This window comes from Podarcis cretensis (genome assembly GCF_951804945.1).
Source record: "Podarcis cretensis genome assembly, chromosome: 14".
Lineage (NCBI taxonomy): Eukaryota > Metazoa > Chordata > Lepidosauria > Squamata > Lacertidae > Podarcis > Podarcis cretensis.
Genome location: NC_137183.1, coordinates 39,517,320 through 39,530,557, shown reverse-complemented (window position 1 = coordinate 39,530,557; position 13,238 = coordinate 39,517,320). Strand labels below are relative to the sequence as shown.

General features: G+C 46.9%; 1 protein-coding gene across 14 annotated transcripts in view; it reads right to left on the bottom strand.

Moving 5' to 3' along the window:
• Positions 1-1,082: 1,082 nt before the first annotated feature.
• Positions 1,083-13,238, bottom strand: part of MAPK8IP3 (mitogen-activated protein kinase 8 interacting protein 3) — a 70,740-nt gene continuing 58,584 nt past the window's right edge. For all 14 annotated transcript variants that reach the window (XM_079952330.1, XM_079952332.1, XM_079952335.1 and 11 more), the window contains 9 exons: positions 12,626-12,706; positions 11,611-11,678; positions 10,627-10,775; positions 9,883-10,054; positions 9,634-9,747; positions 8,062-8,100; positions 6,046-6,228; positions 5,467-5,610; positions 1,083-3,986 (listed from right to left, as the gene is read on the bottom strand). In XM_079952330.1, the coding sequence (XP_079808456.1) occupies positions 3,865-3,986; positions 5,467-5,610; positions 6,046-6,228; positions 8,062-8,100; positions 9,634-9,747; positions 9,883-10,054; positions 10,627-10,775; positions 11,611-11,678; positions 12,626-12,706 (1,072 nt within the window). In that variant the 3' untranslated portion in view covers positions 1,083-3,864. The remainder of the gene's footprint in view (positions 3,987-5,466; positions 5,611-6,045; positions 6,229-8,061; positions 8,101-9,633; positions 9,748-9,882; positions 10,055-10,626; positions 10,776-11,610; positions 11,679-12,625; positions 12,707-13,238) is intronic.

Below are 13,238 nucleotides of genomic sequence, written 5' to 3'. Positions count from 1 at the left end.
TGGCTAAGTCAAAGCTGCCCACCCCACCGGTCCTCACTTTTAAAAAATCCGACTTCCCTTTCTCTCTCCTCCCAGGCTCTGCTGTTGTCAGGTTGCTCTCCAGGTCACGTTAGTTTCCTCCCAGCCCCTCCAAAAGGCATTTCACCCCCAGAACAGACTGAACAAAATAAGAACATAGGAAGCATAAGAATAGTCAGGCGTGTAGTCCATCTAGCTTAGTATTGTCTACACTGACAGGCAGGAGCTTTCCCCAACTCTACCTGGAGACATCAGGGCTTTTATTTATAACCCAGGACCTTTTGCATGTAAGGCAGATATTCTACCTGTGAGCTACAGGCCCTGTGTCGCCTTCCCAGCTCCCCTCTCCCCCACTTCAGAGCAAGTGGTACAAGATCTGCTTCATTCTCTCCTTAATTGGGATAAGCACAGAGGGTTAGCTGCTTTGTCTTTTGCCCTCTAATGAACAGAGATTCAACTCCACCTGGACTGTGGCCATCTTTCTGAGCAGAGCACTGCGGTAGCAGTGGGGCAGGAATGGTGGTGGTGGGGAATGTGACAGGATAGATTAGTGGTATTGCTTGCTAACTTGCCCCAAGAGAACGGCAAATCTTGGCTGATGGCACTGCTGTTTCAAATGGAATAATGAAAGAGTGTCTTAACAATCTGCTCTTCTCTCTCCTGCACACTATTATTTCATCAGTAGTCTAGAAAACAGCTAGGATATGCTGGCATTGGGAAACAAAACCCTTTCCGTAGGAGCACTATCAGGAGGCGGTCTGGCTCCTTGTTTACTGAAAAGCCAACCCCAAAGGGTTAGGACCTCCTTGTGACATGGAAAATAACAAGTGTTAGCTGCGCTCAGTGAAATTGTTGATATCTCCCTAGTGTGTCACCTCCAGGTATGTCTGGTAGGGTAAGGCCTAAGACCGAGAGTGGCCTGAAATCTGGAAACTTAATGGACAGAATAAAAATAAGGGAACCTAGGAAGCTGCTTTTACAGCAGCTGAGACTTTCCATTTTGCCCAGTACCATGTAGACTGACTGGCAGTGGCTGCTCAGAGTCTTATGAAGAGGTCGTTCCCTCCGCCTTTGCTACCTACCCTGTAAGCCTCACTCTCTTTCTCATCATGAATAAAGCCCCCATTTGATCTCAAGCCTTGCTGCAGCTACTTAACCACATTTTGTGCTCTTTCAAATCAAACTACCCCAATGACTTCACTAGCCGCCTAGATTTCCTCTCTCCTGCTGTTGGCGAAAAATTATGGGTCAGAGATCAACAATGTCGACTTGCAAGTCACAACGTCCTCCCCACCCACCAGCTTTACCGCTTAACGTCTCTTTCTTGTTTTTTCTTCATCTTGGTTTGTTGTGCGGAACCCAGAGACCTTTTCAGCCTTTGCCATATTTCTTTCATCTCTGTGTACATTCTGTGGCTCTGGGTGGCTTTGAGTAAGCAAGTGACATAAAACCACACATAAGAGTAGGGGTCCCTGCACAGGTCCAGCTTGTGGCCAGGTGTTAAGGAATGGCGTTGTAAGGCATTCAATATGTGTGCCATGGTGCTTGTGTGCCTGCCATACCCAAGCTACTACTCTCAGCACACAAGAAAGGGGGTTAAGTCACAGCATGGTACGGTTGACTGGATTGGGGCAAGGGTCCCCACAAGCTGTTCAGACTATGACTGGACTTCCTTTTTAGTCTATGTTTTCTCAGAACTCATTCAGGTATGTTGGAGAAAGAAAACATTGCCCACAGAGGCAGGCAGGGGAGGCCTGAGAGATGCAAAAAGAAAGGAAAAAGCCTGCAATAATCTCCCTCTGCTACAAAGCGCACAAAGAAAGGGCATGTGGACAGTCCCAAGCTTTGACTCTACCAAGAACTGCCAGGAAGTTGCCCCCCCCCCCGTCTTTCTCTCTCTCTCTAAGGAAGACCCACCTCCCTCTCTGAAAAACCTTGGTCTCCCCTGGCTTCAAAGAAAACTAAAATGTGAAAGGTTCTGTGAGATTTAAATAAGACATTAAGAGCACTTAACATTTCTGGGCTTCTTCCTGCTGCTTCCTCCCACAGCCTTTAAAGTTCATCAGCCTCTGAACTGCCTACAGCAGAAACCTCCTTATATCCCAGAGGACCAGCTGTTTACAACTTCATCTCAAGCAGCAATCCACTCCCAGTCACTAGGGCCGAGTCACGATGCATGAGACGGGGCTCACTGGCTGGGATGGAACTGCCACTGGATGTGGCAGGGTGGGGGCAAGAGAAGGGAAGCAACAGGTGGGATGCATGTTATGTGTGTGCACACCTGCCATCAACCGGGTGAGCAGCCAGCAGAGTGGCAGCGCCCTAACTTGCATGCCACAGCTGTGGGCGCTGCTTTCTCAACATCCTCTCCCAAGAAGACCATCTCTGCTTCCTCTCTTGCTGCTTCTGGAAGCTGCTTAACAAAGGACCAATGTCTTCTCCTCAGCTCGTTTCCCCGTTTCTTCATTTCCACTCTTCCCCAGCCCATCCTCCCCAAGCACATACCTCTCCACCGACTGCCTTGCTCCATCTCCCCCAAGTCCAAGTCTGCTTTCATTGGTTTCAATATATGTCATGGAGAGGGAGGGGCCTAGTCTCCATCTTGACTGCTTGCTTTCCTGAATTGCCTGCAAGATACATTTGAATACCTCTTGAGAGCCGTATGCAACACCCCAGTCTCCATTGGGGCCCTAGTGGAGCACACAAGGTAAAGGAGCACAAAGCACACCTTGGTGGCCTTTCAACAGCAGAGGACTTCCCAGTTCTTTCAATGACTCTCCACATACCAGCTAAACATACATATTGCCTTCCTCTCCATCAGCACACCACCCACTGCTACAAAGAGCTGGAGATGCCCACCCCACCTTCAAGTCTACCAATTGTGCCTCTAACCTGAATTATTATCTATGATATTTGTTAGGCTTGAATCTTCCCCTTCCTCTAAGGAGTTCAGAACTGGGCACACTGGGACTCTCAAAGAGGTCTCCCATAAATAGAATCACAGAAGTGTAAGTTGGAAGGGACCATAACCTCCTGCAAAACCCCAACGTGGGGTTCAAACCCATGACCCTGAGATTAAAAGTCTCATGCTCTACCAACTTGAGTTATGATTTTAAGTGCCCAGGCCCAGATCTAAACAGCTTCAGCGGTGGAAGCCCATCATGTGCCTGTGGTCCGTCTCTGGGCACTGACACCCCGCTGTTGACTTCCATACCAAAGTCTTCCCAAACGCATCCATACGCTCTTTTGGATTCCCAACCTCCCAATTTATCCCAGATAATCCCCTGTGAGCAGGTCCCATAGAGAGACAGTGAAGGAGACGAGGTGGGAATGTTCGCTTTGTTACGATGGGATCCATCTCTCTAGTCCTGGTTTGCAGACCAGTGCATGCCGTCAGCGCTGCCTCCGTGGTGGTGAAGTGGGCAGGGGCAAGAGCCGGCAAACATCTTAGTTCTTCCATGCAGGCAGATGAACGAAGGAGGGAGGGGACCGTCTTGAAAACCTCGCCCAAGCCTAGTCCGCTCTGCCTGTGCATCTCTCGTTGCCTCACTTGGGGGCGGAGGGGCCTTCATTGCCATGGCTCTCCCCCTTTGGAAAGCTGGCAGTAACCCAGCCGTTTTAGAAAGCATGCAGGCCCAAGATGAAAGCTGCAAGTTTGGAGGTTAGATGAGAGAGGGAGCCGCTATCCAGTGCAGGAGCTGCTGCGGTTGGTTGTCTGGGACCTCGGTTTTCCAGCAGTAGGAGAAATGCAGGAGTTCTGGTATATACATACTGGCATTCCGGGAGTTTGGGGGGATCAGAGGGGAGAGAGTTATAATTGGCAGAAAAAGAAAAGACAAGAGTAGCTCATTCGGGGATGTAGGAAACTTGCCACACAATGATGTGGCTCCGCTCAGCCTTGGAGAGGATGGGCTTGACTTGGGGGGCTTCTCCTGCGTTTTCCTCCGTCTCGTCATCTTCTCCATCACCTGTGGAGAGACCTTGTACAATGAATGGAAGAGAAGAGCATGGAAGCACCAAAGCTCCACCAAGCAGGCCTCCCAATCATTAGTAATAGGTACCATTTACATAGCATCTTTAGATGCCTGAGAGTGCTTTGCATACATCATTATAATCTTTACCCCAACTCTGTAGACCCAAGTTATTCAAGTTCTGCAAATGGAGAGCTGCGGAGTGGGAGAGGTCTAAATTCATCTAGTTCTCCTGAGCAGAAAGCTTGATTCAGGTCATCCATGGTGTGTCTGCATTACATATTCATACTGATTTTTAATTGCGGTTTTATTGCTTCTTTTTATTGTAGTACAATAAGAAATGAGATAATTACAGAAGCAATTAAAAATACAATTAAAAAACACACCTTATTTAGCGCAGCACATTTCCATTGCTACAACAGGTCAAAAAAATCACTAAAGTGATCCACAAGACTCTCAGCAACTTCTAAGTGGTCTGTGCAAGCAGGGGAGTTGGGGAACTGCTGAGTCTGTGGCAGAGGAAAGGATGGAAGCAGGATGTCTTGTGCTGTAACTCTCAAAGGGCCAAACAAGATACGGATGTTTGCCATGGTGTGGTTGCTTTTTCTTTTAACAAATAGATGATGTGAGAGGGAAGTATGACTCAGAGGGGGACTATGGCATGGAGAGAAGGGCCATTCATCCCTTCGTCCCTGCCGCAATCCCAATCAAAATCAGGGCTCTTTACACCAGCTATGGACAACGGCAGGACAACTCAGAACCCCTAAACTACAGGACACGCTTAAAGTGGTACATATGAATGTGATATGCCTCTGAAGACGGTTCGGAAACTTCAGCTAGTGCAGAATTCAGCGGCCAGGTTGCTCATCAGAGCAAGACGGTTTGAGCATTATTACACCGATCCTGGTCCAACTGCACTGGCTACCAGTTAGCTTCTGGGTACAATTCAAAGCGCTGGTTTTGACCTATAAAGTCTTAAACGGCTCAGGACCGCAATACTGCAAGGACCGCCTCTTTCCATATGCACCTACCTGGACCCTGAGATCATCTTCTGAGGCCCTTCTTCGTGTGTTGCCCCCTTGAGAGGTCCAGAGGGTAGCAACACGAGAATGGGCCTTCTCTGCAGTGGCTCCCCATCTGTGGAATGCTCTCCCCAGGGAAGTTCGCCTGGCGCCTTCATTACACACCTTTAGGTGCCAGGCAAAAACGTTCCTTTTTAACCAGGCTTTTGGTTGATCCGATTTAAAATGTGTTTTTTGGGTGGGGGGGCTATTGGGTTGTTTTATTTTTATTAGGTCTTTGGTGGTTTCATATCTTGATTTTATTCTTTGAACTGCTCTGAGACCTCCAGGTATAGGGCGGTATATATAAATTCAATAAATAATAATAGAAATTTCTTCCTTAGCCACTCTGCGCTAGCTTGTCCTTTACTCATAGCTGCTCTGCACAATGAGGATATATATGTAAAAGAACTCACCAATCCGGAAGTCAATGTACCCTTCCCCACCACTGAGCACCAGGACGTTCTTCAGCTTCTGGCCCTCAGCCTCAATGGTGGCTGTGCTGGGGTTCTCGGAGGGGCTGTCTAGCACACTCCCGTTCAGTGTTGCCAGAACGTTACCTGAAAGAATCCAGAGCTTGTTCTGAGCAGCTGAGATATACTACTGAGCTTTGGGCAACCAAAATGACGGAGGATAAGGCTATCAACACTACTATCATCCTGATGGGTCTTACGTCCAATGTCACTGGCAGAATGGCCCCAAAAGTTACTGGGAATCACCCATGGCGAGAATGCTGTTTGCACTCAAGTCCTTTTGGGTTTCTCACTGGGGCATGTGGTTGAACCCAGTGAGAAAAGGATGCTGGGCCAGATAGCTGCCCTGGACTTGATCCAGCAGGGTGATTCTTAAGATGTTCTTGAACATCATAGGAAAGGCCATTGCAATGGAAACAGCCTCAGAATTCTGCATAAGCCTTCAGGTTTCACAATAAGCTCTCAGCATAATGATGCACTGACAGAATTGCATTCATGGAGTACTTTAGATGTTCTGCTTACCAGGCACAGAGACAAAGAATTTGACCGCGTCACGGTGACCATGGAAGCAGAGCTGGGCTTGAGCCATGGAGCAGTAAGGGATAAAACTGCTGGCAGACTTGTCATTGCTGTCGTCGCTGCCGTACACGTGGATGATCCCGCCAGGCCGGTTCCCTTCTCCAGATGTTGGGGATGTCTTATTGGCTGAAGGCAACACACACAAATTAAAAGCAAGCAATAAGGAGGGGGAAATGTAAGGGCTGACTGCACCACACATGGCTAAACTGGTTTAATTATCCTACAAAGCGTTAGTGCCATGAATTCCTTCTCCTGTCCAACTGTCAGAGGGAAAGTCCAGTAACATCTGGCTTGACAATCTGGTCTGCTCCTAGCACCTTTTAAAATGTCACCTACCCTTGAAAAAATAACATCTCATTTTAAGATTTCGGATCATAGCTCAAGCTAGTACATTTTAGATCTTACGGTGTTCTCCTGGAGAATAAACATCTCCCCAGACTGGGGGTAATTAGTATAAAAAGATTTACTTAGAGCCATATCCTGAGGTGGAGCCTACAGAGCACTGTGTGTTGATAAATATGTTTGTTTCTCTCCTCTCTTGCATCAAGTTTTTCTAAAAGGAGCAGACTTGGATATCCCTGATATTTTATATCACCAATGTATTACAACCCATTCTAATGTATTTTGTATGTTATGATATTCTACTTATATGGTTGTTGGTTTTATTTTGTTTGGTTCTATCAGGACTAGGACCACATAATAAAGAATCCGTCTCTTCTCTTCCCAGAAAACCCTGGGAAGTATAGCTCCATGAGTTGAGACAAAGATTTCCAAAAGCATATTTAACACTTGTAAAGAGAAATGTGGCTGGTCTGGAAGTGGTTTCATTGCTTTCAATTCTTTAAAAAAATGTCCCTTTTGTTCTGCTAGGGAGAGCTCCAAGAAGGTGGGGGAGGGGCAGAGGTGGAGCTAGCTGCTCTGGCACCCGGAGCAGTGCATATACTGTGTACCCGGAGGCAGGGCTAGCCGCCTGCAGGGGCGGGGCTAGCATCCCAGGGGGTGGGGGGGCGATGTCACACACCCCCTCAGGGATGACACCTGGGGCAGACCGCACCTACCACACCCCCTTCCTCTGCCAGTGGGGAGGGGAGCTATTCTGCAGGAGGTTTGCTGAACTGACCCAGAGTTACATTACACAGGGGTCTGTAAAAGCATACTTAAATTGGCTGGTTGTATTTTTTGAAGAAAAGCAACTGCAGTCTGGAAAGCATCTTGATGAGTTTCCTGCTGAAATTCTACCCTCCCCACCCCAGCTTTTTGCCACCCTAAGCCACAGTTCACTGCAAAAAGTACCTTTGGGGGCAAATCACATCCAGGAAGGGAGTAATTATAAACAGGAAACTGACACCCAATCTGGATTAGGGATATTTTCCAGACTGGGGGCCCCATGTCAGCTTCAGCTTTGTTTTCAAAATAAAAGTGGCTGGATTAAGGATGCGCTTTCAAATATTTCAAATCATTTGACATGTTTGGAATGGTGGAAACCCAGGAGCACTCAGCACTGTTTTGCCAGTGGCAGAGATGTCACTGTCCTCACATGCAATTTCCAATCTGTCTTCTGAAGTGGTTCAAGAGCTACTTGTGGGAGGTTTTGTTTTTAATTTGTTCTGTTTAAATGTATAGCTATGTTAAGAATTCCTAGGCATGTGACCACATTTCTGCTTCATCACCTTCTTTCATCACGAGATAGAAGCAGAAAGGAACTGGTTTAAAGGTTCTGAAACTTTAACATGCAAGGGGGACCTTCAGAAGTGATGATCTGCTCAACATTCCTAATATGGATTCACAAGAACATTTCCACTCTTACATTTTTTTTGGCAATTTCAAATGAAAATGAGAGGTGAATGAATGAATAGGCAGAGGAAGAAAAGTGAGCGGATGGATTAAAGGATGGAGAAGTCAGTGGGTTAGATATAGGATGGCATCTGGAATCTAGATGGAAAGAGGTCTTGGACTTACCCCTGAGCCCAAGGAGCTGACCTCGGTGGAGGACTACAGCTAGGAGGAGGAAGCGAGGGAGAGCAGGGGAAAATAGGAACAGAGCCACAAGTTAGGGAAGAGAAGAAAACAGCAATTACTGGAAGCAGCAGCAAAAGGAGCACATTGACATTTAGTTCCTTTGCAAAAATGCATACGTTTCTTTTAACAAGAGGCACAGCATTACAGCCAAATAATAAAATATTAAGAGACTTGATACTAAATGCTGTCTCAGCAACAGGTGCTTAGAAGTCAGAGAATTATTCACCCAGAGTACTGCTTTGCACCTCCATTTTGCACCACTAGGTGTCACCTCTGAGGTGGGAAGCCACATGCAGTGACTGGGACCCATCCCTTGTTCTCCATGGATCCTCTGATGGAACACATGCCCCCTAGAGGACAGGAGGGCACATTCCACTGGACTTGCCAAATGACAGAAGACCAGAAAACTGGCATTAGCCCCAAACCCATCATGATTTAGGAACAGAGGATGCTGCCTTAAACCAGTTCAGGCTCCTTGTATGTCTAGTCCAGAACTGTCTATGTGATTGGGAACAGCTCTCTTGGAGTTTATTGCCTTGCCCCAAGTTCCTTCAAACAAATATCATAACTCTCTCCTCCTACATGTCCACTTCATCTCTGGTCTAAGAAAAAACCCAACACACCTCTTTTGCAGATCTTGGAGAGTTTGTATCCCATAGTTTGGGAACCTTTGTGCTCAGAGCTGTCTCTAGATCTCTAAACCTATGACCAATCACATTATTTGCACCACCTCACTCAGCTGCCACACCACACTGGTGTCTCATAGCTAAATTACTTTGCAAAGGACTCCATTCTGAAAACATTGTCAGCTGCAGCATGTCACATAAAAGACATACTGGAAAAATACAAAGGCCTCGGGAAGTCAGGTACAGAAAAACAAAAAATCTACATTGCATTATGCATGTGGCATTGCAGATGTTTGTATTCAAATCCCTTACAGAGGGAAAAACAGTTGTGCGTTAAGACACTGGGGAGGTGGAATTAAGCACACTCCCACACTAGCCCTCCTTTCAAAATCATGCATTCCAAATCTGGGGTTGTAGCCATCTAACATTCACCCAGAGTAGACCCATTGGGTTGTATTCAACTAGGTTTTTCTCAGGGTAGACTCAATGAAATGAATGAATGTGACTAAGTTAGGTTCAGTAATGCCAATGGGTCTACTCGGAGTAGGACTAATACTGGATGTGACACGTACTTTTCATTTTAAAAAAAGAAAAGAATAACCAATGGGCCTTCTTTAGATGCATTTGCTTGTAAGCTTAACATTTGCCTCTGTGATAAGCACAATCTACAATGGATATTCGTTGTGCAAGCTTCACCGCAACGAGTTAAGAGCTGGATGAATGCAAGCTTGAAAAACGAAAAGTCTGCTGGATTTGGGTCAGCTTGTGTGAAGGGCTGGAATCCACACACGGAAAATCCTCTTGCTAGGAGGGGGAAGCGGTTTGAGAAAATCACATACAGAGAAAAATGCATAGAGCAGAAGAAATGAAAATGGAGTCCACTTACTCTCCGTCAAAGGGATGGAAATGACAACACCATTGCCTGTCCCTACCCACAGACGGTTGCCAGCAATGAGTAACGCTGTAATCCGCACAAATGAGAAACCCAGCTTTCCAGTGCCTGGATGAGAGGCACAAACAGAGTTAGTTAGGGTAGTGTAGGTCACTGAAAAGGCCAAGATCATATTCATTCATTCAAACAGCACTAGTCCCCACCCCTGCTCCAAAGGGCCGTCTCTCGTGCTGTTTCATTTACCTAACATTTTGCTGACATAGGGCTCAATGTCTACATCCTGGAGGTGCTGATGGGTGTGAGCGTGGTACAGCCTCAGCGTAGAATCCAGGCGGATGGAAACCCAAACGCCGTCCCCAATCCAAGCCAGCTGTCGGATCTGGCTCTCCCGGCGAGGGTGGGCATCAAAGGACTTCTGGAAAGGGCATGGAGAAAAGGGAAATATGCTCAGGGTTTCCACAATGGTTGCCCTCTTACTTAATCGCCAGAGTCATCATTCAGGAAACAGCACTTCTTCCAAGGCTGAGGGTCCGGTGCCCTGACCCCAAAACTCAGTTGGATCTGGTTGTTTACTATCTCTCCTCCTAACCTACCTCACAGGATTGTTTTATCCTCACAGGATAAAATAGGAGGGGAACCATGCCTGCTTCCTTCAGCTGGGGAGGGAAGCCTGTGAAGATCAGAGAAGGTCTCTCCAGGTGTAAGACGGATACCACATTGGCAAATCCCGACTACCCAATTCCGTTGGATGCCTCCTTCACCCCAAATGAGAGAATCTTAGCAATAAAAGATGGTGCCCTTAAATTGCAGTTTCCCCAGTAAAAATCTTGACCTTTTTGATTAAAACAGGCTCATATGAATTAGCCACCCAAAGCCTTCATTGATGAATGAGCCAATAAACACTTTCAATCCCAACAGTACTTTTAGTTAGAAAGCATTCCTAGATTCTCTGCCATGTTCCTTCATTCAGAGACACCCTCGCCATACCTCTATCTGCATCGTTTTGGGCTGGATGACGTGGATTTTGTTCTTGTAGCCGCACCACACTCGGTCATACACCACAGCCATGCAGCGAATAGAATGGTGTGTGTGACCCAGGTCCATGAGATGGTAATTGCTGAGGTCCCACTGACCGTCTAGAGATAAACGCACAGGAAAGAAGGAAGAAGATGGGTAGAGAGGACTGGTTTGCTTCTCAGTGGTCTTGATGTATCAGGTGTTTCTGGGATCTGTGGACCGCTGCCCTGTGTGGTGAGCCACTGAACTGCAGGGGGCAGCTTCTCAGGGAAGTACTTTCAAACCCTGGACAGACTCCGCCCACCACTGGCCATTAGATGCTCTTGGACAGGAAGGAGTATAAGAGGGCTTCCTGATTCAGCTCAAGTCTTGCTTGAGTAACAAGGGTCAGGGGAAGAAAAATAACCAAAGCTGGGGTGCTCTTGCTCTTCTCCACCCATGTGGGCTGGATCGGGGAGAAGCAAATCTAGAATGATTTCATATTTGTACATTGGAAAACTGGGATTTCCCCAGCTTCTGCGGCATGTACTAAAACCTCTTTTGATTGCCAGGTTCTGTTAGTTAGGATAGGCAGATAAGTCAGGGTCAAACTATATGTGAGGTTTTGAAACAGAGGTTGGCTGGCCATCTGTTAGGGATTCTTCAGCTGTGATTCCTGCATCCTTCTGACTCTGCAATTCTCTTGATTCTATGGAAGCTTGCTCTACAGGTAGCGGGATCAGAACTGTGTTATGCAGGAGGAAGGGCTTTAACACTTTGACCCCGTGTGGTTCCAACTGAAATCCTATCCCCCACCCCCCAAAAACCTCTACTCCTCTAACCAGGAGAAAAGCTTCCATGGAATGAAAACTTGTCCCTTTGAATCCCACCGATCCTGATTTCCCAGATCTGACTACAAGGCCTTTCCCCAGCTCTACAGCAAAACTGCATCATTCCCCACAATGTTGGACCTACCTTCTCCTCGATGGAATATGGCTAGGGTTCCATCAGCCAGGGCCACTAGAACACGTCCTTTCACATGCCTGAATGTACATGGGGGGGGGGGGAGGATTAGTTTCAAAGCAAGGCAATGACACATAATAACACTGTGCAGGAACATGAACAACAACTGTGAGTTAAGTAATATTGTATGATCGCACCATGCAAGCACAGGAAACAGGCAATGAATTCAACCTCTTGGTGATCTAAGCTCTCAATTTAAAACAAAAAAGAAAAGTTTCTAGCCCCTTAGGCCTTTTGAACTGTCAGAAGATTGTGCTGTTTGCAGGTTGGGGGATGAGCAGGATTTCTGCTGGTTCTGGTTTCTTCAGGGAGATGGGTGACATGACTCTTCAGCCCTTGGTTTACATAATTTAAATATTTTGGGAATCTTGGTGGAGAATGAAGTTCCATGGTACAATTCCTGCATTGAAGGTTGGACTAGATGATCCTTAGAGTGCCTCCGAACTCTAAAATTCTATGATGTCTAATGCAAATATGGAATATGGAACATGGGAAATTGCTTTCTACCAGGGTCAGATGATTTGCCTATTTAGCCTAGTAGCATCCCTCTCACTGGCAGGGTCTCAGGAAGAGATATTTCACATCAACTGATTCCCTTTTAACAGGAAGGAACTGAGCCCGAGATCTGCTGCATAAGAACCATGCACTCTACAACTGAGCTGCGGTCCTTTCCCCTTTATATAGAAAGCTGCTTTCCTATATCCTCTGTCCAGCTGAGTGCTGCTATCAACTCTGAACTAGTGATGGCTCTCCAAGGTATTAGGTAGAGGGATTTTCCCATAACCCACCACCACCAGGCACTTTTTAAAGCAGGAGATGCCAAGAACTGAATCTGGACCCTCTCTATGTGACACAGGTGCTCTTCTATAGAGATACTGACCAGACAAGCAAGTTTTCTAAAAGATGTGAATATCCATAGTTGGTTATGTATCAATTCATAGACACCAAGTTCAGCATCTCTACTTACACCAGGCTCAGCACTGAATCCTTCAGCTTGATTGAGTGTAGACATTTCTTCCAGTTTGAGACTGCTGAGTGCACATACAACCTGGGGGAAAGGTAGTTTAGTTAGGCAGTACAGTCCCCGAGCCCCACACCAAACTGGGCCATAAAGCAGCCTTACACTGTGTCACTCATTGGTCCATCTAGCCCAGTGTTGTCTACACTGACTGGCAGCAGCTATCCACAATTTCAGACGGGATTTCCCCAGTCCTACCTAGAGATGCCAGGAATGGAGCCTAACTGAGCAGCCCATCAGCTGACCAATTGTCTTCTACCAGGCCCTGTGAAACCTCTGCTTCAAAGCGGTTCTGGGCGGTGTGCTTCACTGCTTGGACTGTGCAATGTCACGCTTCCTCTATCTGACCTCCCAGCCTGTCTTGAATTAGCCTTCCTGCCCACCTGATCTGGTTGTTGCTTTCGGAAGTCAGTCTCCACTTGCCTGGGATTAACTACTCACATCTTGGGCCCCTGGACTGACAGCCAGCTTTGCACCCCAGGACCCCAACATCTGATTGTTTGCAGAATGGCCTCTCGGCCCCATGCTGGATCCTGACAGTAAGTCACATTACTGGCAGATT